General features: G+C 39.0%; 1 protein-coding gene across 14 annotated transcripts in view; it reads left to right on the forward strand.

Annotated features, from left to right (window-relative positions):
- The first annotated feature begins 8,934 nt into the window (after nucleotides 1-8,934).
- Nucleotides 8,935-27,023, forward strand: part of SMC5 (structural maintenance of chromosomes 5) — a 104,433-nt gene continuing 86,344 nt past the window's right edge. For 13 of the 14 annotated variants that reach the window (XR_012424780.1, XR_012424781.1, XR_012424782.1 and 10 more), the window contains exons 1-3: nucleotides 8,935-9,222; nucleotides 14,294-14,435; nucleotides 17,868-17,920. Coding sequence is in view for 9 of the 14 variants with exons in the window: in XM_005581895.4 (XP_005581952.2) it covers nucleotides 9,038-9,222; nucleotides 14,294-14,435; nucleotides 17,868-17,920 (380 nt within the window). In the remaining 5 variants the exon portion in view is untranslated. Of the gene's footprint in view, nucleotides 9,223-13,660; nucleotides 14,436-17,867; nucleotides 17,921-27,023 lie in introns of all 14 variants that reach the window. The other variant, XM_074017636.1, reaches the window with a different exon arrangement.

The following is a 27,023-nucleotide window of genomic DNA, read 5'->3' on the forward strand; positions in this document are numbered from 1 at the left end:
GACATTTTAGGTTGTCAAAATAAGGGAGGTGCTACTGACATCTAGTGAGTGGAGGTCAGGGATGCGGTTGAACATCCTGCAATGCACAAGACAGTGCCTCACTTCCCCCAACAAAGAACTCTAGCTAACTCCAAATGTTAATAGTGCTGAGGGTGTGAGTTCTTCTCCCATTCTGAATAATCAGAATTTGTACTTGTAATTTTGTCTTTTTTCAGAGGATACTTCAAAAATTATATAAGCTTCAGTCCCCAGAGAACCAAAATATGGTGGAGGAAAGAAAGGACACTGTGAAGCAGTGGGATATGTGTGTCTGTAGGTGTATATGCAGGTGCATGGGAGGGAAAGAGAGACAGAGACAGAGACATACACATACACACAGAGAGAGACCAACTAAATACAATGGTAGCGAGAGGAAGCGAGACAGATGGGGACAAAAAGAGAGAGAGATGAACTAAAGACAATGGTAGAGAGAGGAAATGAGAGAGATTGTGTTCTGATAGAATTTTTTTTTTTAAACCAGGTATTGCTCTGTTACCCAGGCTGTAGTGTAGTGGTGTCATCATGGCCCACTGCAGCCTTGACCTCCCCAGGCTCAGGTGATCCTCCCCCCTCAGTTTTTGTTTTTTTCTTTTTTGTGTCAAATGGGTCTTGCTGTATTGCCCAGGCAGGTCTCAAACTCCTGGGCTCAGGCTATCCTCCTGCCTCTGCCTCCCTAAGAGCTGGGATTACAGGTGTGAACCACCGTGCCCAGCCACAATTTTTCACTTTTAGTAGAGACGAGGTTTTTGCCATGTTGCCCAGGCTGGACTCCAACTCCTGGGCTCAAGCAATTCACCCTCCTTGGCCTCCCGAAGTGCTAAGATTACAGGCACGAGTCACTGAGTCAGGCCTGTACTGATATAATTCTCAAATTATCAGTTACCAAGAAACTTGCCACAAGCAATATCATCCACAATACCAAGAAACTGAAGGAGATTAATAAGTGTGGTATACAGTCTAGCAATTCTAAACCTTGGTATCTATCCTACAGAAATGGTTGCACATGTACATAAAGACATATCCCTGAAACACTGTAAAAATAAAAAACTGGAAGCAATCTATATGTTAAATCAGTAGAGTAATGGATAAAGTGTCATATACTCATATAAAAACTCTACAGCAATAAAAGGGAACTAGATTTATATGTATCAACATGGACACACATCAAAATATATACTTTTTAATATAAAATCAAACTGTAAAACTATTCTTAGTGTATTTTTATACATTTATGTATTTAATACATTGTGTTTATGTAATACGTTTGTACTCAAAATATTACTACATATTCTCTATAGAAAAAATGCATGTAAAATATAAAAATGGCCTGAAAGGACATTATACACTGCACAAGTGCATAAGAGTAGTTAACTCTGGAGGATGAAGGATAAAGAAAAAAGACTGAGAGATAAATGTCAAATGCACTAGTTTTATTTGTATTATTCTCGCTTTTAAAAAGGGAACGTAGTCATATGTTTCACACGTAATTTTTTATTTTGAAGCAGAGTCTCGCTCTGTTGCCCAGGCTGGAGTGCAGTGGCACAATCTCGGCTCACTGCGACCTCTACCTCCTGGGTTCAAGCAATTCTCATGCCTCAGCCTCCTGAGTAGCTGGGACCATAGGCACATGCCACCACGCCCAGCTAATTTTTTTGTAGTTTTAGTAGAGACAGGGTTTCGCCATGTTGGCCAGGCTGGTCTTGAACTCCTGGCCTCAAGTGATCCACCTGCCTCCCAAAGTGCTGGGATTACAAGCATGAGCCACTGCGCCCAGCCCCACATGTAATTTTTTTAAAAGTAGATAATAGGAAAGAAAAAAAAAAAAAACTAGAAGAAATGTCAAATTGCCATGTGTTAATTTTTTTGATTGTAGGAATGTGGATGAGTGGTGATTGGTTTCTGCTCTGTGCTTTCTGGATTTTCAAATTCCCTAAAATAATAACAAAAAAGCGAAAATAATTTTAATTCTAAAAAAAATTATGTCTACTAATGAAAGCAGTGGAAATGAGAACTTAAAACCAGCCTGTTTCTGGGGGAGCTCAGCAGCATCCTAGCTTGTTAGAACAATACTGGGATGAAAGTGTCACTCTAGGAGACTGATTCCAAAAGACTCGTTTTATAATTTAGGTAGCTGGTTTCTGAAGTCTTACCAGTTCTGACAACTACCAATTTTCTTTCCTTTGGGAATTAATAGGGTAGGAGAAGAAACACTCGCCCACTCCTGACGTCCTCCTAGGGCTCTGCTTATGTTCCTGGCCTTCATTGGGTAAGAAGGGCTGTGAGTTCAGAAAGCACAGACCTCCAGGAAAGGAGATTACACAGTGCTTTAGCAACTCATTCATGATCTTTCTGAAACTGAAGGTCAGTTCTTCTGGAACAATTTAATACTGTTTTCTCATTTTCTATCCTTGAAAGAGATGAAGGTCCATTCATCTTTAGGCTCTCTATTGTAACACATCACAAAGAACACCTGAAGTGTTACATTAATTCTGATGATTTTTTTGAATCTTTCCATCGGTTTCTGCACCCAATAAATAGGAATTTTAGAAAGAGACCAGTCTGTTGAGACATTGATCCAGCATATAGAAATGAAATCAGTAAAGGTGCTTAGAACCATAGCTGGTGTGTGGTAAACGCTGTTGTATTAGCTATTACTACAACCAGTTCCAATGTTAATACTACTACAGTAAGAAGCGGCAGACATTTTGATCATTTTAAACTTTTGTATGATGTGTGAAACAAATGTTTAAAAATGAAAAACTTTAGAAGCTATTCCTATCTCCAGCAGAAGTCTGCTGTATGGGGTTTTAGTTCCCCTGTGGGAGGGGCACTAGTTTTCCTCAGACCCCTAATCCCTGCCTAGATCTGTTCCACCAATTCTTTAACAAGGTTGGTTAGAAAGTGTGTGGTTTTGTTCAGTGTTTGGGAGGTGCAGGTGGCGGGGATGGAATGGGACTTGGTCCTGGGTACCAAGGACTTGAGTTTTAGCATCTGCCTTCTTCCCTCCCTTTCAGGCCATGAGGGTTCACTTATTCACTTTATGAGTTTTCCAAAAGCAAAAGTAATATGCCCTCAGTTAGAGATGGTCTCACAGGGTTCTATTACATGCATCTTTGTTCCAATTTCTTGTGGCACCATTATCAAGAGCTTGGAGTGAAGCCAAAAAAGAGACCATAGAAGATAGTTGTTATGGTCTGAATGTTTGTGTCCCTTCAAAATTTATATGTTGAAACTTAACCCCCATTATGATGGTATTAGGAGGTGGGAGCTTTGGGAAGTGATTAGGTCATGAGGGCAGAGCCCCCATAAATAGGATCAGTGCCCTTATAAGAGGCTACAGAGACGAAAGCTCTTCCTCTCCCCCATGGTAGGACACAGTGAGAAGGCACTGTCTATGAGGATGTAAGCCCTCACCAGACACCAAATCTGCTGGTTCCTTGATCTTGGACCTCTCAAGCTCTAGAACTGCTAGAAATAAATTTCTATTTTTATAAGCTACACAGTCTATGGTATTTTCTTAGAGCAGCCCAACCCAAAAGTATTAAAACAGTGTATTGTGACAGTGAGGTGAAATATATGTATAATCCTTGACCCTGCCGATTTCTGTCAACTTTTTATTTGTGTCAGTTTTTAAAGTTCCTGCAGAATTGGAAGGCTGTCACTCAAAATGGCCCTGCTTACTTACTCTTTGGTCAGTAGAAAATTAAATACAATTGCTTTGCCATGCCTATTAGCTGATGACTGACTTTAAGCCCTGAAAAGTAGCATTGGCTCTGTTGTGGCTCACTCGTTAATTAGCATCAAATTCAGGTTAATTGATATTTTATTTCCAAAGATCTCTCTCTGCCTTTTTAAAACCACCTCTTTCAAGATGGTTTGCAAAAGTGGAATTAAATAATCGAGATGTGGCAAGATAATGTGTATACTCTGACAGGGGCATGAAATTTTCAAAGTGTTAAAAAGCACTGAGCTAGTATAGTTTGCCAGAGCATCTTTGGTTCATGCTAACTTCCAGTCATACAGAATCCAAAAAAGAGAAATATTTAAATCAAGAATGGTACATTTGTTTAATGGAATACTATGTGATTACTTAAAACTACATCACAGAAAAATAGTTAATGGCAAGGAAAGTTATTCATAATATATTAAGTGGGGGAAAGAGGTATATATAGTACAATTTGTGCAGTATCATCCTTTTTTTTTTTTTTTTTTTTTTGAGACGGAGTCTCGCTCTGTTGCCCAAGCTGGAGTGCACTGGCCAGATCTCAGCTCACTGCAAGCTCCGCCTCCCGGGTTTACGCCATTCTCCAGCCTCAGCCTCCCGAGTAGCTGGGACTACAGGCGCCCGCCACCTGGCCCAGCTAGTTTTTTGTATTTTTTAGTAGAGACGGGGTTTCACCGTGTTAGCCAGGATGGTCTTCATCTCCTGACCTTGTGATCCGCCCGTCTCGGCCTCCCAAAGTGCTGGGATCACAGGCTTGAGCCACTGCGCCCGGCCAGTATCATCCTTTTTTAAAACAAAAGGCGCATACCATATGTACAAGTATACAAGAAAAAAATATGTCAAAATACACACCAAAATTTTAACAATGATTAGTCCGGGTAGAGAAATTATAAGTTTTTCCTTTGCATGTGTTTGTTTTTCTGTGTGTTTTCCCAAATTTTCTGCATTTAACACGTGTTGCTATGGTAACCAGAGCTAAAACCAGTAACATTTCCTTTTTAAAAGGATGGCGTTACAGCATGACTGAGTAGCTTTAAAACTTGTAGAGCGTCTACATTTGTGGAGTCATCACAAGTTCAGGAACTCATTCTCAAATTTCAAGTTTAGAAACACAATTCGATTAGTTCACTAAAGACTAATCACATAGAAGGAATACATTCTAATGTTTGATAGCACAGTAGACTGACTATAGTTAACAATTATCTATTGTATTTTTCAAAATAGCTAGAAGATTTGAAAGGGACCCATCACATAGACATTATAAATACCCTGAGTTAATTATTACATCGCCTATGCATGTAACAAAATTGCACATGTAATGCATTAATATGTACAAACATATATATTCAAAAAATAATTTTTAAAAAGCTGAGGGGGAAAGAACAAATTTTAAAAAGCTGGAGGGGAAAGAACGAATTAAACTTTAACAGAAAGTTAATTACAAAGATAAGTAGAAATTATGAAATCAAAAGCCAACAATAGCAAAAATCAACAGGTTGTTCCTTTAAAAAGATTAATGAAACATACGTCACCTCTACTAGATTAATTAAGAAATGAGAGGAAGAAATGAACAACTTAACAGTATCAGTGTGAAAGAGGAAGCATCACCACAGATGCTACAAACATTAATGGATATTAACACATAACTTCATGTAATAAATTTGACAACTTAGATGAAATGGACAAATTACTTGAAAAACACAACCTATTAAAACTGACTCAAGAAGACAGAGAAAACCTGAAATTATTTAATCATGCTATTTACACAGCTACTTCAGAGGCTGCATATCTTATAATGCGGGATTTCTTGGCTCCTTACCCCTCTCCTGTGGGATCTAGGAAATAAATGTTGCTATTGATTGCCAAAAAAGGGAAGGAAGAAAAAGGGCTGATCATTGTACAAAAATGATGACTAGCTCCCTGCCCTCAGCTCCCATTACTAATGTCTATAATTCTTATGTATTAGGGTAGACTCCCCTAAATGTAAGTACTTCATCAAACAATCTGACTTTTCTAGTTCTTGAAGCAGAACCTTTACTTTCCAAAAAATTCATGCTAGCAATGCAGTGAAGGACAGTATTGTGCTCTCCTGAGCACTGAGTTTTTTCATTACTGCTCGCCATTTGAACAGTTTAAAAACTATTCTTTATTTTTGTTGCAGTCTCACCAATGCACCTTAACGTAGCAGTTTCTCATTGTCTGAATTAGTACCCTGGGTTCTTCGTCCTTATGTCCAAGAAAATTAAGGAACATGGACACAAAGGTGGGGTTGCAGCAAAAGTTATTAGAGTGAAAGAAAGAAAAGCTCCTCTCCACATTGGAGAGGGCAGTCGGAGTGGACTACCAAGTTGTAGTAAAGACGTCAGGGTTTTTATAAACGGATTACTGAGGAGAGGGTGTCTTATTTTCCTAGGGCCTGAAGATTTAGTTGGGACCAGGTGTGCTACCCGCATAGAGCAGAGTTTCTATCAGCCTTTACCCAATTCCTTGATCACATAAGCAGGCTTTTAGTTTGTGTTGCTCTGTGCTTTGTGTCGCTTAAGCTTCTGTGTCTGTTCCCAGATATTTTTTTGCAGCTGCAGGCCTCCCCCCCACCCTCCCTGCATAAGTTTCTAGCTTCCCTATCTTAGTGTGCCTAAAGGGAAAGGAATGTACTTATTAAGGCCCCCAGTTTTTACTGGGGCCCATTGTATGAGTATGAAGTCGAGACTCCCCCACTCCTTCTGTGCTTGTTTATCTGTGTTTAGAGCTGTCTATCTGTCCAGGTGCAACCTGAGGTTTTCCCAAGGTTGTTTTATTTTTTGCCTGTTGCTGTGACTTTTCAGGCAGGCTGCTTCTGCAGTCTGAATTTTTTCATGATTTTCCTTTCCGTCTCTCTCATTTTCATTTGCATTTAAGAAAATTTCCAGTAACTACAAGTTCACATGCTTTTTACTTACTCTAATTTTTTCTGTTATAACTTTTGGAGAGAGCAGAGTCCTTCTGTGAGAGGAAGAAGCAGGGACCTGGAAAAGGAGCTTTGTTGTAGGAGTCAGGAATCAGGGTTCTACTGTAACAGCCTTCTAAGTGGCCTTCCACTTCCACATTTGGTTCCCTCTAATCCATTTTCCACGCAGCAACCAGAATGATTATTTTAAAATTTTAAGGCCAGGCACTGTGGTTCATGCCTGTAATGCCAGCACTTCGGGACGCTGAGGAGGGCGGATCACTCGAGGTCAGGAGTTACAGACCAGCCTGGTCAAAATGGTGAAAGCCCGTCTCTACTAAAAATACAAAAATTAGCCAGACGTGGTGGCATGCGCCTGTAATCCCAACTATTCAGGAGGTTGAGGCAGGTGAATCGCTTGAACCAGGGAGGCAGTGGTTGCAGTGAGCTGAGGTGGCACTACTGCACTCCAGCCTGGGAAACTGGGTGAGACTGTCTCAAAAAAAAAACAAATAAAAAAATAAAAAATAAAAGCTTTAATCAGATCATGGCCCTCTCCTGCTTAAAACTATGCAATGGCTTTCCACTGCTTTAAAAATAAAATTCAGGCTTTTCCACGATGGACAAGGTTCTGCTATGCAACCTTGTTCACTGCTCTGCAGCCACACGGGCCTTCCCACCTCAGAGCTTTCGTCCTTACTGGAATGTTCCAGCAAAATTCTTTTGCCTGGGGTGCTCTTTTCTCAGATGCCACAGTTTCCTCTTGTCCTTCAGGGTTTATCTTAAACATCACCACCTCTAAGAGACCTTCCGTACCTCCCACCCATCAGGTTCATTTTGTTTTCTTCCTAACACCTGTCACAGTCTGAAATTATCCTAATCATTTGTTGTGTCAACCTTAAGTAGTGAAATTTATAAAATAACATTAAGTAGAGTTTATTCTAACGCAAAGCTTGAGGACAGCCACCTGGAAACACCAACTCCAAACAAATAAGGTCAATGTTCCAAAGTGAAGTTAAGGTTTCATTTACGTAGGCAGAAGCAGAGAAGGTTCAGCAGGAGTACATTTTCAATACAAGACCAAAGCATAAAACACAGCGACTAGATTAGTTATAGATATCTCCATTCCAAGGAGGATAACTATATTAATCTATGAAGAGGGATAGTGATCTGAGGGGGTCTTACCTCTGTCTCTGTTTGGTCTTCCTGATTATTTACAGGAAAAAACAAGGCAGACATTGCAGCTGTACGCCATAGGACTCAGGCCCCGTAGCCACATTCTTCGCAAGGCTCTGAATAATTTCAAGTTCCAACAGCTTTAAGTTGGAATTTTTTAATTTCAGTTGATTCACTTGTTCTTTTCCTGTCTCCCACAACAGAAAATAAGTTCCCAGGGATGCAACCTTGGCAGGCTTCTAAACTGCCACGGCTCCAGTTTCTTGTAGGTTAGACACTCATTATTAGTTGAAGGAAAGATCTAGGCAGGCCTCGGTGCGCCGCCTCCTCTTTAAAGCGAGGGCTTACTAGATGAATGTGAGCAGACGGAAGCAGAACCACCCTGTTAATGAAGGCTGCGCATTCTAGCTCAGGGATTTCTAGAAACCTCGGGGGCGGAAGTTTAACCAGAGAATTAGGAAGCAAGGAGCAGAGAAGCAATGAGGATAACCTGTGCAGTGTAGTCGTTCCACGAGTTTGAGAACGCCTAGCACGATGCCTTCACGGAGCGTCGGGCAGAGTTATTTGAGAGTATTTCTTTTTCGGGGTTTTTGAGACAGGGACCTGATTTGAAGCAACGGGGAAGAAAACCAAGAGGACGAAGAGCCAAGGATGGGCGTGCCCGGGAGCTCTCAGGTGGGCACCTGGAAGGGGTGGGAGCAAGCAGGGCCTAACGTACCCCTGGCCTTGGCGGCCCTGGACGCCCCTGGTGCCCCCCACAGCTGCCTCCCACCACACATGACTGAGGCTCGGGAAGCAATAAAGTGGCTTTCAAAATACTAAATGCAATTGACATCTTTTCCTGAGTGGAAAAAAAACAAAAAAGGATCTGAATGCTGAAATATACAGAGAAGAAACTCCCGTTGCCACGTCCCCCGAGGTCCCCACTCAGTCCCGTCTGCTGCTCCGCCCTTAGTCGGGCCCTAGTTCTGCGAGGCGGAGAGCAGGAGGCGCTGGGTGGGCCCGCTGACGCTCCGGATCTGAACTGAGCAGGCGCGGCGCGAGATCGCGGGAGCGAGCGCGCGGGAGCAGTTCGCGGCAGTTCGCGCGGGAGCCGGGCGCTGGGGCGCTTGGGCGCCTGGGCTGCCGGACGGTGGGAACGGAAGTCGCTGTGGGGCGCTGAGAAAGCCAGGATGGCGACTCCAAGCAAGAAGACGTCAACTCCAAGCCCCCAGGCTTCCAAGAGAGCTCTCCCGAGAGACCCTTCGTCGGAGGTCCCGAGCAAGAGGAAGAATCCGGCCCCGCAGCTGCCGCTGGTGCAGTCGTCCGGGCCTTTCGTGGAGGGCTCTATCGTCCGTATCTCGATGGAGAACTTCCTGTGAGTGGCCGGGAGGCCGCGCCGCGGGTGTGGAGGCGTGCGGTCCAGCAGGCCCCGGGGCGCCGGCTGCGCGCGGGCGTGGGCGTGTGGGTGTGTACCTGGCTTGTGGGTCTGGCCTTGAATTCGTGCCGGGGTTCCCATGAGGATTTTTCTACGAAGGCTGTGGAGATTGACGTGTATGATGTAGATGTGTGCCTTACGTGATGTGGTTTTTAAATTTAGTCCGCCAAGGTTTTCCAAAAGCGTCTTGTAGCAGGTAGTAGTTGTACGAGGGAGTAGGTCTCTGCCCGCTGGGAGTCGCGATCCATAGCGGCCCTGGTCTGTAATTCACAGAAGTATTGTCCCCGGGAATTTACGAGGAGGCAACAGTTAATTCGGCGTGGTGGGGATGCTGTGGCAGATTCTTAGGGTAGGCATTTGCCACAGAGGAGTAGATAAGACGGTAAAGGTTGTTTGGGATGGGAGGTTACAAGTACAAAAAAATTAAACCTTCCTGGCAATTGTTGGATCTTGACCCTTGACCCCTCTAAACCCAGCTTTCTTCCCTGGTTCCTCCCTCTCTCCTTCAGACAACTAGTTATCACTTTAGAATTTAGTAAGTTTTAAATATATCATGTATTTGTCTAGCACCTCACAGTGAATCTGTTCCAAGTCGTCTTTTTTTTTTTTTTTGAGACGGAGTTTCGCTCTTGTCGCCCACGGTGGATGGAGTGCTGTGGCGCTACCTCGGCCCGCTGCAACTTCTGCCTCTCGGTTTCAGGCTCCTGGGTCAGCCTCCCGAGTAGCTGGGACTGTAGGTGCGCGCCACCACGCCCGGCTAATTTTTGTTTTTGAGACGGAATCTCATACTGTCGTCCGGGCTGGAGGATAGTGGCGCAATCTCGGCCCACTGCAACCTCCGCCTCCCAGTTTCAAGCGATTCTCCTGCCTCACCGAGTAGCTGGGATTACAGGCACCCCCCACCACGCCCAGCAATTTTTTTGTTGTTGTTGTTGTATTTTTAGTAGACACGGGGTTTCACCATGCTGACCAGGCTGATCTGGAACTTTTGACTTCAGGGGATCTGCACGCCCCCATGGTGCTGGGATTATAGGCGTGAGCCACCGTGTCCGCCCTGAAGTCTTTTTTAAACTTGCACATAGTGGCATAAGGATAACAGAATTGTATTTTAACAATACTACCTTTTTTGTTTTCAGGCACCTGTTGTGTGCCAGGTACACAGTGCACTCATTCTTTCTTCATAACAACTCTATCTTGATAATTTCCATTGCTGAAAGAAGCTCAGTAGGTTGTTTTGCCCAGTTTTACACAGCTGTTAAGTAGTTGCATTGCTATTTGAATCCAGATCAGGAAAGATAAATGTAATCAAATGAGTTAGATACCATAACAACATATATATCAGGATCCTTCACAAAGGATGAAGTGGTTAGTTTTGTCCACGAGTATGAGAAAGGGCTTTGTAGAGAAGATATGAAAGTCTTTGTTCTTGCTCTGTTGCCCACGCTGGAGCTCAGTGGCATGATCAGGGCTCAGTGAAGCCTGTACCTCCCCTTCTCAAGTGATCCTCCTACCTCAGCCTTTCAGGTAGCTGGGACTATAGGCGCATACCATACCTGGCTAATGTTTTAAAAATTTTTTGTAGAGATGGGGTGTCACCATGTTGCCCAGGCAAGTCTCGAACTTCTGGGCTCAAGCAACTCACCTCGGCCTCCCAAAGTGCTGGGATTACAGGCGTGAGCCACTGCACCCGCCTGAGAAGATAGGAAAGTCTTAAAAGAAGTGAAGAGCATTGAAGACAGAAGGAACGGTCTGAAATAGTTTGGTATATTTAGAAAGTGTCAAGTGTTTTAGTAAGGCAAGAGTATAGGATGTGAGTGAGTATTTGGACAGGGTAAGCAACCATTGAGAGACCTGTATGTTTACTATGCTAAGAAGTTCCAGCAGCATCCTGTAGGCAGCCACGGTGTGTTTTCAACAGGGAATGACATGTGTTTTATGTTATTCTGGAAGCACTGCGGAGGATGATTTAGAAAGGGTGCAAGATTGGAAGCAAAAAGACAATACGAAGGCAAGAGATGATCAGAGTGTGAAGGAATGAGATTTGGCAGGATCCAGCTACAGAATAATTGAGGCATGGGGGAAAGGGAGGAATGCAGCATTTTTCCCAGGTGTTTGCCTTAGCTAATTGGTCAGATGCTATTCAGAAGAGAGAGCAGTTTGAGGAGAATAATAAATGCCTCTTAGATCCTGTGATTTGAAGTTTCCTTTGGAGTATCTAAGAGAGATGTTCTATAGGCAGAATATAAGAGTCTGGAGCTTAGAGGAAAGTATGAACGGATGAGAGATTTGGGAGTCATGCATACAGGTGATTGATGAAGTTGCAGAACTGGTTATGATTGCTCAATAGGAATTATAAATTGAAGGACTAGAAGACCATGTACAGGGTCTTGGGAGAATGCCTGCTTTTAAGGGTGAAAGGAGGAAGGACTCAAAGCCAGAAGGAACTATTCAGGGAGGTAAGATGAAAACAATGGGAGGCAATTATCAGAGAAGCCAAGGAAAAACAATGTTTCAAAAATATCACCTGCTACATTGAAGTCAGATAGCGGGGTTGAAAAGAGCCCACTGTATTTAGCAATTGAGGAATCTTTGACCTTTTAATGAAGCAGTGGAAGCAGAAAACTTTGCAGGCCATAGAAGAATGAATGAGGGTGAGAAAGTAAAACTTGGATGTAAAGAGAAGAAAGAAAAAGTAGCTGGAAGTGCAGAGGTTGGTGAGATATTATTGTTTATTTTAATGAGGGGCCTTTGAGTTTTAGGCAAGAGGTAGAGAAAGGTGGGCTTGGAGAATTAGCAAGGAAATAAGAGGGGTAGTCAGATAATTTAAATGGCCTGGAAGAGAGTAGGGAGTGAACCAAGTCAAATGGAGTTGGGAGTGGAGGGAGAGACTTGGAGGCTGAAGGAATAACACACGCAAAGACTTAAGAGAAATAAGGAATTACAGTCACAAAACTGAAAGAAGTACATTATAGGTAGAATTTAGAGGTCTGAGTAGAAAATAGGGAAGGGAGATAAAAAGTAGAAAAAGATGAAACTCAGCTATGATAGGTCCTCCTTTTTCTTTAATTTTTCTTTTTTAACAAGTGACATCAGATTTACAGTTCTACCAGCATTACTTAGTGATTGATTGGATGATGGAGTGGTGGTTTGGGTGGAGTCAAAAGCAATAAAAGAACCAAAGATGATGCAAAACTAATGCCGAGGTTTCTGATTTGGGCAATGGTGTCAATGATAATACCATTCACTAAGAGACCGCAAGAGTGATTTTGGATGGGAAAGATGGTGGGTTTAGTTTTAAATGTGTTAAGTTTAAGTTGACTGTTGTGGGACATTCAAATAGCATTATTGAGGTGATCATTGCACATAGAGGTCATCTGGACTACTTTCAGCATGTAGATAGTATTCAAAGACTTGTAGAAAGAGGGAATCATTGAGGCCATAGAGAATACATGAGATACCTTGTGAAGTATATGGAATGATAAGAAGGTGGGTCTTTACCAATAGCTCTTTCAGAGGGAGCTCAGAGGAAAAGAAGCTCATAATAAGGGAATTCCCCATAAATACATCATAGAGTCAGAAGAACGATTTTAAACAGTGCAGAGGCTTGATTTGGGTAGTTGAAGGCAAGAAAAATCCCCCCGCCCAACCCCGCCGAAAAAAAAAAAATACAGGAGCTTTGTTTTTGGCTACTCTCCCTATTTATAATATTGATGCATATCTTATAGGCCAGAAATTCTCATGCTTTTTCCTGTTCAGTTTTCTTAAATACCAGTTACATCATTGTTTTAGTATAGCATTCACACAGAGATTTCACAACAGGAAATCCAAGTGTTAAAAGAATGGGACTTCATGTGTTGAGAGTAAGAAGTTCTATGTCAGATAATTTTCTACATTTCTGAAGTTCCCAAACTGGTTTTATTGTAACCATTATAAAGAGCTCTTTTGGGACCCAGGTGCTAGCAGAACAAAATGGCTAAAAAGATATAGCACATGCTGTGTAGAGGTATGGGATTAGCAAACCTGCCAGAAAATACTTCTTTTCCACCTGTATTTTGATTACCACCTGACATTTCAAAATCATTATTTTCTTAAAATATTAATGTGCGCTTGGTTATTTATATACTTAGCAGGTGAATAGCAGGCTAAGCATTTATTCATGAGGAATTAGTTGGCAGCTTCCTGAGAGCTAACTGAAATGCTGTGGACAAAGGACACTTTTTATGGGTTCAAATTAAGAGTATTCAAAGGCGAGTTAAAAGAATGTCTGAGTCAGAGTTTGTTTCACATTTTGTCATAATTGTCACTAGTAACTAATAAAGATTAGATGCTAACTGTAATTAGAATACTAGACAACTTTCAACTTTTGTTTGTTTTGTAGGTTGGTGTGTCTCTGTGATACCTAGGCTGGCCTTGACCTCCTAGGCTCAACTGGTCCTCTGGCCTCAGCCTCCCTCATAGCTGGGACTATAGGCACATACCATGGTGCCTGGCTTGGAAAATAATTTTTAAAAGTTAATAAAATGGAACCTTTGGGTTGAGATATATCTTCAGTTTTGTAATTAAAAATTTGCTTAGATTGTTTGAAATATTAAAATATGAATAACCATTAAGCATTATAATTTAAAAGAAATATGAATGTAAAATTCAGATTTAAGGTAAGTCATGGCCTCTCCTATAAAATTTGTTTTAAAATTATTTTGTGTAATATCTTTGATATAGTGTCCAGTGTTTTGTAATTATTAAAAAAGAACAAAGTATCAAACTTCACTTTTTTCAGCAAACTTTTGAAGAAACTATATGAAATTATATTCTTTAGTTATGCATTACTGCCTTTTCATTTCTTCTATTGGTAGATTTTCTTTCTAAAGTTGTTTATTGAAAACCTATTAAAAAATTAAATTTGCAAGGTTAGCTAGTTTTTAGAGGAATTTGAGGAATCTCATAAATAATGTAAAGCAAGAAAAAGTGGTTTTGTATCTCTCCTTAGTAATTTCATCTCTTTATAATTCAGAACATATGATATTTGTGAAGTATCTCCTGGACCCCACTTGAATATGATCATTGGAGCCAATGGAACAGGGAAGTCGAGCATTGTGTGTGCCATTTGCCTTGGTTTAGCTGGGAAACCTGCTTTCATGGGACGAGCGGATAAGGTGAGTTAACATAATTACTTTTTAAGAAAATTCAGAACTATTAATTGCTTTTAGTAACATCAATTTCTACACCTCAGTTCCTTGGGTATAGCAAACTTAATAGTGCGTGAATGTAAGGAATAAATTTGGCAGGTAAAGAAACTGGAAGGAGATTTTCATTTCTAGAAGTATTTTGGACGATAATGCTAGAGGATTCTCCAAGTCCCTTACACCTAAAATGCTAGAAATGATGCCTTTTTTTTTTTAAATGCAGCGCTTGGCTTGTGGAACCGTAGAGTAAATTTAGAAAGGGCAGAAACAAAATCCAGTCATATGTTGCTTAATGATGGGGATATATTCTGAGAAAATGCATCTTTAGACAATTTTGTCATTGTGTGAGCATAATAGAGAGTATTTACACAAACCTAGATGGTATAGCCTACTATCCACTTAGGCTATATGGTGTAGCCTATTGCTCCTAGACTACACTCCTGTAGAGCATGTTACTGTACTGAATACTGTGGACAGTTGTAACACAATGGCCTACATTGTACTTATGTAAACATCTCTAAATATAGAAAAGGTACAGTAAAAATACAGTGTAAAAGATAAAAATGGTACACCTGTGTAGGGCACTTAATCATATTCATGAGAGTGGGTGGCGGAAAAATACTGCCCGAACAGGGAGGGAGTCTTGAGAAAGGAGGAGGAGGAGGAGATAAGAAACAGATTCAAAAAATGAGATCATTAAAAATGACAAAACGTTGGCTGGGTGTGGTAGCTCACGCCTGTAATCCCAGCACTTTGTGAGGCCATGGTCAGGATCTGGCCAACATGGTGAAACCCTGTCTCTATTAAAACTGCAAAAATTAGCCAGGCATGGTGGCGGGTGCCTGTAATCCCAGCTACTCGGGAGGCTGAGGCGGGAGAATTGCTTGAACCCAGGAGGTGGAGGTTATAGTGAGCCAAGATCACGCTGTTGCACTCCAGCCTGGGCAACAAGAGCGAGACTCTGTCTCAAGAAAAATAAAATAAAAATCACAAAATGAGATGGTAGAAATATGTGCAGATATAAACACACTAATTATAAATGATCTAAACTCATTATAAAGTCTGTTAGAATGGAGAAATGAAACAATGTTTAGTTCTTTTGTTTTTAATAAGCATATCTAAAATAAAGTGTTACAGAAAAGTTAAGAGTGAAAGGATGAAAAAAAATACATGCCAGGCAAATATACAAAAGAAAGTAGGTGTAGCTGGATTAATACTAGGCAAGACAGACTTTAGAGCAAAAAGTCTTTTTAGAGATAATAGTGGTCATTAAACACTGACGAAAGTTTTAATTCACTAGAAGATAATTCAGTTCCCAACTCACTTTATAATCTAGCTCCAAAATGTATAGGCAAAATCTGCGGAATGCTAACAAGCAGTTGACATATCCATAACTGTACTGGGAGAGCTATCAATAATAGTAGATCAATCAGATAAAAAAATTAGACTACAAAAGATTTGAACAATAAAGTTAAGCTTGAACTAATGGCTATATTATAAAAAGTACACTCAACAATTGGAGACTCTGCATTCTTTTCAAGCACAAGTTAACATTTCTAAAAGTTAATTGTATACTGAGTCATAAAGCAAGTGTCAAAATATTTCAAGAAATGGACACCACATAGACCATATACTGACCACAATGCTATTAAGATAGAAATAATAACAAAAAATTAAAATTTAATGGACGGTTACAAAATGGAAGCAAATTCCCCTTAAGATTATAAATTATTTAAAATGTGTATGCGTGTGTTTAGTGCTATATGGGAGACATTTATTAGGTAGAAGATACTTTTCTCTGTTAATAACTAACCTTGTGACCTTGAGCAATTATCTGAACTTCAGTTTTTCTTCATTTCAAAGATGGGAGAGTTGGAACAGATAGCATCCAAGGACCAACTGAGATTTTTATGAATATTGATATATAGTTTTTTAATTATCAGATCATTTAATCCCTATCTCTTTGTAATGGTCTGTTGGATTGTACTCCAGGGGCTGTACAGTAGGAATGAATTGGCTATAACAATTTTTACTAACTTTTTCATGTTGATTTTTGTCATGAAAACACATCTCTTCTCATCTTTGAGTGATAGGATTTTTAAGGAGGCTGTGGAGTGCAGTGTTTCCTAGATGACAGGTTGCAGCCCTTTGAGTGCACAGCTGTATTTATGGGATGCCCAAGTTCTCAGCAAGAATATTTAATTTATTTTTGTTTAAATGCTAATATAAAAATATAACAAAAACATACTCTACACCACATGTATGGATACTTTATGATAAGAACTGCCTCCTGACTTTTTTTTTTCCTCCTCATTGGTACCAAGTATTTTAATTCTTACAAGCTAATAGGCAGATAGCATTCCTACATAGATGTCCTTGTTTCCCTGTGAGGAAACAGGCAGGTTAAGCAACTGTCCAATGTCTAGCAACTTGTATGTGATGGGGTTGAGATTTGAACCTAGATAGTAGATGTTAAAATCCGTACTTTTAAGTATTAGGCTATACCTGGTGGTTACAAGATAAGGCTTTTTTTTTTTTTCCTTCATCTTTCTGGGACTCAGCTTTATCATCTATAAAATGAATGTATACTTCAAGGTTGCTTATGAGTGTTAAATGAGAAAATACATGTTTAGTGCTTAGCACAACAGTATATAGTAAATGCTTGATAAATGCTAGCTGTTGTCATCACTGTCATCACTATTAAAAAAGTTACTTGCGAGGTGTATTTTCTACCTTTTTTAATATTTATCACTTATTTATAGACTGATTTAAGATCCAGTCTGATTTTTTTAGGCTCAGACTTTGTTTTCGGGCTTAGACTCATAAGCATATAGAAACTGGCACAGATATGTCTACTTTATCATGTAAATTTCAATTGTATTGCTCCTTTTAAAACGATGCTTGGTGGCAATTACATCATTAAGGGGATAGGTAATATTAGCATGGTTGTTAATATATCACCTGCGCGACTGTAGGAAGTCTTCAATGGCAATAAGGAGGTTTGAGTGCTCAGTGGTTATACTATAGGACGTGTTTTCCCACAGGCATTTTCTCTTCTCTCTGGGTGTTTAATATAGTGTCCAAGTACACAGGCTGTGGAGCCAGATTTCCTGGGTTCAGATCCTTTTTCTGGCACTTACTGGCTTTGTCACGAAGTTTGTAAGAGGCTATGGAGTGCATAGGAGTTCAATAAATTTTACCTAATATTATTATTGTTGTTATTTGTGGGAGGGAACAATGGAGGAACCCAGATCTGGGAGGGATACCTTAGAAAGTGACGGGAGTGCACATATAAGTGGTACCTGAAAAAATCTTAATTTGACAAATAATAATGACTGCTAAATCTCGGATTGTTAACCTGGGAATGTCATTACACAGCTCACTTTCTTTTTTATGTCTTAGGTTGGTTTTTTTGTGAAGAGAGGATGTTCCAGAGGCATGGTTGAAATTGAATTGTAAGTGTTAGAAGTGCTAAAACTCCTTTTTCCTATAAAATTCTTAGTTTATATTCATGTTTTTCTGATGATTAGAAAAAAGTATTAATATAGTATTATGGCATAAATATTGGAAATAATATTTAAAGAATAATTAATCCAGATAAGTAAGTGGTTTAAAAAATACATTTTTAAAACTTAAATTGTAGGCCATCTGTGATGGCTCACTCCTATAATCTGAGCACTTTGGGGAGGCTGAGGTGGGTAGATCACCTGAGATCAGGAGTTGGAGACCAGCCTGGCCAACATGAGGAAGCCCCGTTTCTCCTAAAAATAGAAAAATTATCTAGGCGCATGCCTGTAATCCCAGCTACTGGGGAGTCTGAGGCAGGAGAATTGCTGGAACCTGGGAGGCAAAGGTTACAGTGAGCTGAGATGGCGCCACTGCACTCCAGCCGGGGAGACAGAGCTAGACTCTGCCCCCCGTCCCCCCCAAAAAAAACAAAAACAAAACTTGTGAGAGTTTTATTTAAAAAAAATTATCAGGGAAATAAGTTTATAGCAGGTAATGAAATAGAACTATATTAAGTAGTCATGATGAAGTTGCAATGTTTTTCACAAATTTAAAGTATCTGGGTTTTTTTTTTTTGGTTTTTGGTTTTTTTTTTTTTTTGCTGATCTTGAAAGTAATAGTTGCTTGTTTTTAAAAAATGCAAACAATGTAGAAGTGTATAATGTTGAAAATAAAAGCCTTCTTGCTATTATTCCTAATTCTGTAAATAACTACTGTTAATAGTGTGGTGAATCTTATGTATGACAAGGACTTGGTACTTGTGCCACCATTTTTTATTTTCTCCCTTATGACACCAGTAATTCATCATGGTATTCTTTTCCCTTGAGCTTGGATATTCTCAATTGGCCATTCTTGGCAGCTATTTTTGATGGACTAAAGTTGATGTTTATGATGAAACCAGTTGACCGTCCTTGGTATATATAATTTTAATCCTTTACACATAAATGTGCACATTGTTTAGGTGATTTTTTAGAGACTGTTGCTTTTGGAATATTAGTGGAAAGTTGTGGCATTTTTTAGCTGACAAGCCTTCAAAGATTATCTGATAGCCGTACCATTTGATATGAGATGAGGAAACGATCTTTTATAAAAATTCACTCAGAAAGTTTTTATTTATATAGAGATGGGAAAGATACACATGGAAGTAAAAAGAAAATTTTAAAATACCCAACTTATTAAAATATGATAAAATTTTACTGAAGAATATAAAATCAAGACCTGAAGAAATGGAGACGAGTGATATGTTCCTAGAAACATAAAGTTAATGTCATTATTAACATATTATTATTAACATGTCAGACCAGGTGCAGTGGCTCATGCAAGTAATCCCAGCACTGTGGGTGGCCAAGGCAAGTGATTGCTTGAGTCCAGCTGTTGGAGACCAGCCTGAGCAACATGGCAAAACCCCATCTCTACAAAAAATACAAAAATTAGCCAGGCCTAGTGATGCGCATCTATAGACTCAGGAAACTGAGGTGAGAGAATCACCTGAGCCTGGGGAGGTAGAGGATGTAGTGAGCCATGATTGTGCCACCGCACTCCAGCCTGAGTGTCAGAGTGAGACTCTGTCTGCAAAAAAACAACAAAAAAAGTCAATCCTTTCTAAATTAATATATACATTTGATACAATGAGAGTCTCAACAGGTAAGTTTATAAGTTGATTCTGAACTTCATCTTGAAGAATAAATGTGCCAGAAAACCCAAGGAGATTTTTAAAAAGCAAAGTTGTAAATAAGATTTTTGTCTACCACATGTTGAAGTATACTGTAAAGTTGTTGATTTAAAATAAATGTGATACTGGTATAGAAGATGAGAGGAGCAGAATGTGGAAACCAGGAACAGATCTAAATGTACATGAGAACTTACTATAAAAGTGGCAGTTTAATTAAGTGTGGGATATTTTAAGAGATAGGAAAAACCAAACTTGTTTTTGCTGTTCTCAAACTCAACACAGCACAGAACACTTCTGCACCAGATGTGTGGGTTTTTTCCCCACACCCTACAATTCAGTTCAATTCTGACACTAACCAAAAATTAGTGCAGGACCCATAGTTAGGGGCTCAGTCGTACAGGACTGCCCTCCACTTCATAAGCCATTTGCAAGTCTTAGGTTGTGCCCTGTACTTTTGACCAACCAGCTGTAAATTGAGGTTCTCAGGACCCCTTTGTTGGTTCAGTTATTTGCTAGGATGGCTCATGAAACTCAGGGAATCACTTAGGTTTACCCATATATTATAAAGGATTCTACAGAAGGTGCAGATGATTAGCAAAATACGGGGCGAGGTCTGGAAGAGTCCAGAGTGCAGGAGCTTCTTTCCAGACTTTCCCAGGATATGGATGTGTTCCTCAACCTGGGAGCTCTCTGAAACCCGTGGTTCAGGGAATTTTATGGAGACTTCATCACATGGGTATAAGAAACTCAATCTCTAGTCCTGCTTCCCTTCCCAGAGGATGAGGGGTAGGTTGGTGGGGCTGAAGGTTCTAAGCTTCTGTTCGTGGCTTTTATCTTTCTAGTGACCAGCCTACATCCAGAAGCCCACCGAGAGTTGCCTCATTAGAAAAAGACACACTTGTCACCTAGGAAATTCCAAGGGATTAGGAGTTATGTGTCAGGAATTGAGGACAGAGACTAAATACATTTTTTTTCTTTTTTTTTGAGATGGAGTGTCACTGTCGCCCAGGCTGGAGTGCAGTGGCACCATCTCGGCTCACTGCAATTCCCGGGCTCAAGCGATTCTTCCACCTCAGCCTTCCAGGTAGCTGGGATTACAGGCACCCACCACCACGCCTGGCTACTTTTTGTATTTTTAGTAGAGACGGGGTTTTGCCCTGTTGGCCAGGCTGATCTTGAACTCCTGACCTCAAGTGATCTGCCCGCCTTGGCCTCCCAAAGTGCAGGGATTACAGGCATGAGCCACCATACCCAGCCTACATATTTCTTTATACAGGTTGAGTATCCCTTATCTGCAATGCTTGGGACTAGAAGTGTTTTGGACTTTGGATTTGTTTTGAGTTTAGAATATTTGCGTTACACGTATCGGTTCAACATCCCTAATCTGAAAATCTGAAATATGAAACACCCCAATGACCATTACCATTGAATGTCATGTTGGCACGCAGGAAGCTTTGTATTTTGGAGCATTTCAGATTTTTGGACTAGGGATACTCAACCTGTATATCACAGTATCATAGTGTAAATTATTCAAATTGAGCTGTGATAATTATCTGTTAATTTTTTAAAGATAAATTTAGAGCTTTACCTAACACCCTACACATAAATAAAATTTAAGTGTATAAATGTCAAGCACTTTTTCCACGAAGGTTCACGTGGCCTTGAGAGTACCAAATGTAAAACAGCTCATCATTAGTTGTTGAAATTATTGCTATTAAACAAATGTACTAACTGGCCATGTATTCCTTGAGTAGAATGGTGGGTAGAATAATCTGTGGCATATATTTATGTAGTCATTTTCCAGATATTTATTGAGTACCTGTACACTGGGGATACTCTTCCCTCATGGAATTTATAGTTGGGGCATAAGGAGGGACAGTTAGATAAGTAAAATACATATTATGTTAGGTGATGATAAGTGCTACATAGAATAAAGCAGAAAAGGAGGATAGGAGTGACAGAGTGGAGTTTTACAGTTTTGAATAGCCTGATCAGGAAAGATCTCACTGAGAAGATAGCATTTAAGCAAAGACCTGAAGGAGGGAAGGTAATGAGCATGGAGATAAATGGGGAAATAGTATTTCAGGTATGGAGATCTGCAAATGCCAAGGCTCTAAAGTGGTACCCACAGTGACTGGATCACATTGAAGGAGGAGAATAGTGAAAGATAAGCTGTGAAAATATCAAGAAGTAAAGCCCGTATTCATTGTAAGGACTTGGCATTTATTTTGCATAAGCCGTGAAGCCACCTGGTTTTTAGCAGAGGAATGATGTGATGTAACATAAAAAGTTTAACCAGATTGGGTTGCTGTATGGAAAGTAAACTTTAAGAGAGCAAAGGCAAAAGCAAGAATATCAGTTAAGTGGCTAATAGAACAATCCTATGAGAGATGATGGTAGCTTATGATTTGCTTATGAATTATATTATGATTCGCTTATGAATTATATACAGGGTATGGGAGAAGGAGCAAGACATCAGGGAGGACTCCAGGGTGTCTGGCATGATTAAGGGTAGAGTTTCCATTAACTGAGGTAGACAGACCTACTGCACAAGGTTTTGGCGGTAGATCATACATCATTGAACCAAGATGCCACTACTTGTAGCTTCCAATTAAAATTAAACTAGCACAGATAGTTTGAAATGTGCATCCCAATTTCAGATGTGTTAAAATGTTTTTTTAAAAAAAGAACTTTTCAAAAACAAACATGGTAAAGTTTGAGATGCCTAGTAGATACTCGGGCAGAGCTGGGCACGGTGGCTCATACCTGTAATCCCAGCAGTTAGGGAGGCAGAGGCGGGAGGATTGCTTGAACTCAGGAATTCGACCAACCTGGGCAACATAGCGAGACTCCGTCTCCACACGCATACAAAAAGGTCTGAGATTCAGGTAAAAATGTTTTTAGTGGGCAGTTAGATATATAAACCTGTCATTCCTGGAGAAGTCTGGGCTGAAGATAACACATTTGGGAAATCATTAGTATTATGATGGATTAAATCGCCAGTGAAGCAGAGATAGATAAAACAAATAAGAGTTCTAAGAACGTATCTGCTACAGTGCACCGTTTAGAGATTGAACATAGGGAAACCTAGGAAAGGAAACTGAGAATTGGCTGGTGAGTCAGGAGAATACAGTACTTGGAAACCAGTACTTGGAACAACTTCAGGAGGAGTCCGTTGTCTATCACCTGTGTGTGATACTGCTAGATAGGTCAAGTAAATTGAGAACAAAGAATTTATTATCAGTATTTATTGAGTTGGTTATATCATTTAAGTTGAAGAATTAATTAATTCCCTGATGTTTGCTCAATATTGCATTCTTAGAATAACCCAGTTTGGTCGTAGTTTTTTTTTTGATGCATTGCTAGATTGGTTTTCTAGTATTTTATTTAGGATTTTGACATCTGTATTTTGTTTGTGAAAGATACTTGTGGTTTCTAGCCGGGCGAGGTGGCGGGCGCCTGTAGTCCCAGCTACTCGGGAGGCTGAGGCAGGAGAATGGCATAAACCTGGGAGGCGGAGCTTGCAGTGAGCTGAGATCCGGCCACTGCACTCCAGCCTGGGCGACAGAGCGAGACTCTGTCTCAAAAAAAAAAAAAAAAAAAAAAAAAAAAAAAAAAAGATACTTGTGGTTTGAATGTTTGGTTAATCTTACTGTTAAAAATAATCTGATGTGAATTGTAGGGGGTCTTGCAAAAAAAATCATCTGGCTTTTTTTTCTAACTATACTGATTTAATTTTTTTCTAACTGCTGATTTCATTTATTTATAGCAATCGGTTGCTTAGATTTTTCTGTTTATTCTTGTATCACTGTGATTTTTTATACTTCATAAAGGATTTTCCCATTCTTCTTAGTTTTAAATTTTATTGACATGAATATTACCCTCTTATATGAGTTCATTATATGTGTATTATTTTATATAAAGCAGTATTTGTCTTCTAAAAATTGATTTGTCAATTTTAGTAGTTTTTTCCGATGAACCAACTTTTGCATTTGTCTTATATTATGGTTTTCTATTTCATTAATTTCTATTCTTTACTGATTCTCATTTTTTGAAATGGATATTTATTGCACTAATTTTAGTCTTTTGTTTACCTTAATATGAACAGTTAAGGTTAAAAATACCCCACTTACTCCTTTAGCGCTATCTCTCAAATTTTAGTATATAGTATTTACTGTTTTTCAGTTCTGAATATTTTCTTTATGAGTTCATAATTACAAATTGTTTCTAATTCTAATGTAGGGATTTTCTTATTAGTATTGGTTTCCACTTTGTAGTGAAGTTATATATATAGAGATACTGGTTTTATGTTACTAATCCTTTGAAATTTCTTTCTTTTTGTAGTGAACTTTTGTAATTGTTCTTTGGCTGAAAAAATAAGTTTTCTTTTGCAGATACCTGCAGTGTTCTGTATTTGTCCATTAGTGCAAGTTTATTAGTTATATTGTCACATCTTCTATATTTTTGCTGATTTCAGTTGTCCGATTGATACCTTGATTACTGACAAAGGTGTATTACACTATTCCTCTATGCAGATTTGTTAATTATCCTTGTCCTGTCAATTTTTGCCTTATGTATTTCTAGGACATTATTAGTTGCATCTAAGATTAAAATTGTTTATCTTCCTGGTGAATTCAACTTTCTGTTGTTAGATACTGACCTCTATCTTTCTTTTGCCTTAAAGTCCATTTAGTTTACCATTAATGTAGTTGGCAGTTCCCCCCACCCCAGTATTTTTCTAGTTGTCTTTTTTCATTCTTTTCATGTTTTTAATATCTTTTGTTACCTCATTTAAACTGGTAGAGCTGTGTTATTTTTTCTGGAATCTTTTAAGTAAAGCATATAATCAATTTACAAATATATGTTTGAACTTATTTTTACTGTCTTATTCTCTGCTTTTTATTTTTCACACTCTTCAGCATTTCTTTTCTTTCTTATTTTTGTTGGGTATTTGTTTCATTTTTCCTTCTCTTTTGTCTTGGAAATTATGCATTCTTTTGTTTTAGTGATTACTGGAATTTTAGCAGGAATACTTGTTTGAGTTCAGACTTAATATCTGTCTTCCTGCTAAACAAAGATTTTACAGTACTTTCTTCTTAATAACTTCTCTGAACTTACATGCTTTTAAATTTCTATCTTTTTAAAACTCCTCAAAACATTATTATTAATATAATATATTATGCTGTCAATGTTTATTTAGAATTTACCTCAGATATTTCTGTTTGTTTTGCTTTTCATTCCTTCTTCCATTTCTGATTTTCTTTCTGGGATCACTTTCTGCCAAAAGGATATTCTGTAAAGTTTTCTTTTATGAGAGTTTTCTGTTGGAACACTCAGTTTTTAATCTGAAAATGATACTATTTTGCTCTAAATCTTGAAAGATGTGTTTCATGGATATAACATTCTATATTGACAGGTCTCTTTTCTCATATTCACAGTATAGTATAATATCATTGTTGTCTTCTTGTTTTTGTTTTTGTTTTGGTGACAGGGTCTCACCCTGTCATGATCATGACTTACTGCATCTTTGACACCTCCCTGGTTCAAGTGATCCTCCTGCCTCAGCCTACAGGCACTCACCACCATGCCTGGCTTTTTTTATTATTACTATTTTTTGTAGAGAATGGGGTCTCACTCACTATGTTGCCCAGACAGCTCTTGAACTCCTAGGCTCAAGTGATCCTCCCACCTTGGCCTTCCAGAATACTGAGATTACAGGCGTGAGCCACCACATCTGGCCCCATTGTTGTCTTCTGATGTGAATCTAATCTCAGTTTATTTGATAGCAATCATTCTTTTTTTCTCATTGTTGTCTTCTGATGTGAATCTGATCTTAGTTTATTTGATAGTAATCATTCTCTTTTTCTGAGATGCTTGTAAACTCATTTCTTTTTTTTAAGTGTTTTAGTTTCATATATATTTAGGTGTGGGTTTATTTTTTATTTACTTTTCTTGGTTTTAATGATACTCTTAAACCTATGGTTTGGTGTCTTTCATCAGTTTTTGAAAGTTCTTATTTATTATCTCTTTTAATATTGCCATTGACCCATTCTTTGTCTCCTGTCCTAGAATTCTTATTAGACATATTATGCTTTCTTAGTCATCCAAATATCTTTCAAATTTTTCATTTATGATTCTGCATTATGTTATTTCTGCTAGTGTTCTTGATACTTTGTTTTCTTGTGTGTGTGTTTGTAGTGAACTACTCTTCTTAGAACTTTATCTGTGTTAATTATTTTAAGATAACATAGATTCCGGCAGAGTAAATTATTAACTTCTGCCAGAGACCATTGAATACTTTCAATTCAGAATCACAGTGTACAGAATTTTCAGCTTGTGGTGGTAGCAATGAAATATTTCTAGTTTACCCTTACAGCAAGGGTGTATCGCTTAGGTATGGCTTTCTATTGGACTCTCCACCTTGGATAGCTGTGGGCTTTGTCTATTTTTGTCCTCTACCAGCAGATCATGAAAGTGAATCCTCAAGATCACTTGATTGGGCGAATGCCTTCAAGATGAAAGCCAATTTTATTTTTCCACTCTGAGTTTTCACCTATACTAGGATGTTAGCCAGAATTCCTTACTTTCATGCTAACTGATAAATTGATTTATGAAGATATTTTAATATTTTATTATTTTTAGTTGTTTACAGCAGGAGGATCAGTAAGGGTACTTTATTAGTCATTCTGCTGGAAATGAAAGTTTAAAACTACTTCCTTTAAAGTCCTACAATCTTACTGTTTCAAGTGGTCTGATTACAATGTAATATATACATACAACATTTATAAGTTATTATTGTCATTTAGCGATTGGATACCAATAATTTATCTTTCTACCACATGCTGCTGAATCCCAGTGAAGAAGATGAATAGATGGGAGGTGTGGAGCAGTAGTACTTCTAAAAGCAAGAAATAAGTAAATAGCCTTCTTTCAGATTCTATATTGCTTAATGTTCCTTTATATCCATGTGAGGTAATCCTCTCTGAATTCAGAGTGGAGTACGTGGTGAGGAATCCATGGACTACCTGTATGGGTAGTTTTTATTTCTGGAAATGCCTAAGAGTCAGTTTTCATTCATACGTTTTCTGAGCAGGGGGAGTTTCAAGATTTAACTGCTCTACCCTTTAATATACTAACACATTTTGAATTGCAGTCAACACATGTGATTAAAGAATAGCATAATAATTAAAGGATAAACAGCTCCACATATGTGACTCCTCTAGTAGTGTTTATGAATTAGTATTCACATTTGCTTTAATTTTAACAGTTTAAATAATTTTGAATGTTGAGTAAGTAACTGATGTGGTCAATTATGGTATTATGACTAATAAAATGCCGAAGTTTCCTTCTTGGAAGGGGCCAAAATATCAAAAGGAATA

The sequence above is a fragment of the Macaca fascicularis genome, chromosome 15 (genome assembly GCF_037993035.2).
Source record: "Macaca fascicularis isolate 582-1 chromosome 15, T2T-MFA8v1.1".
Taxonomy (NCBI): domain Eukaryota; kingdom Metazoa; phylum Chordata; class Mammalia; order Primates; family Cercopithecidae; genus Macaca; species Macaca fascicularis.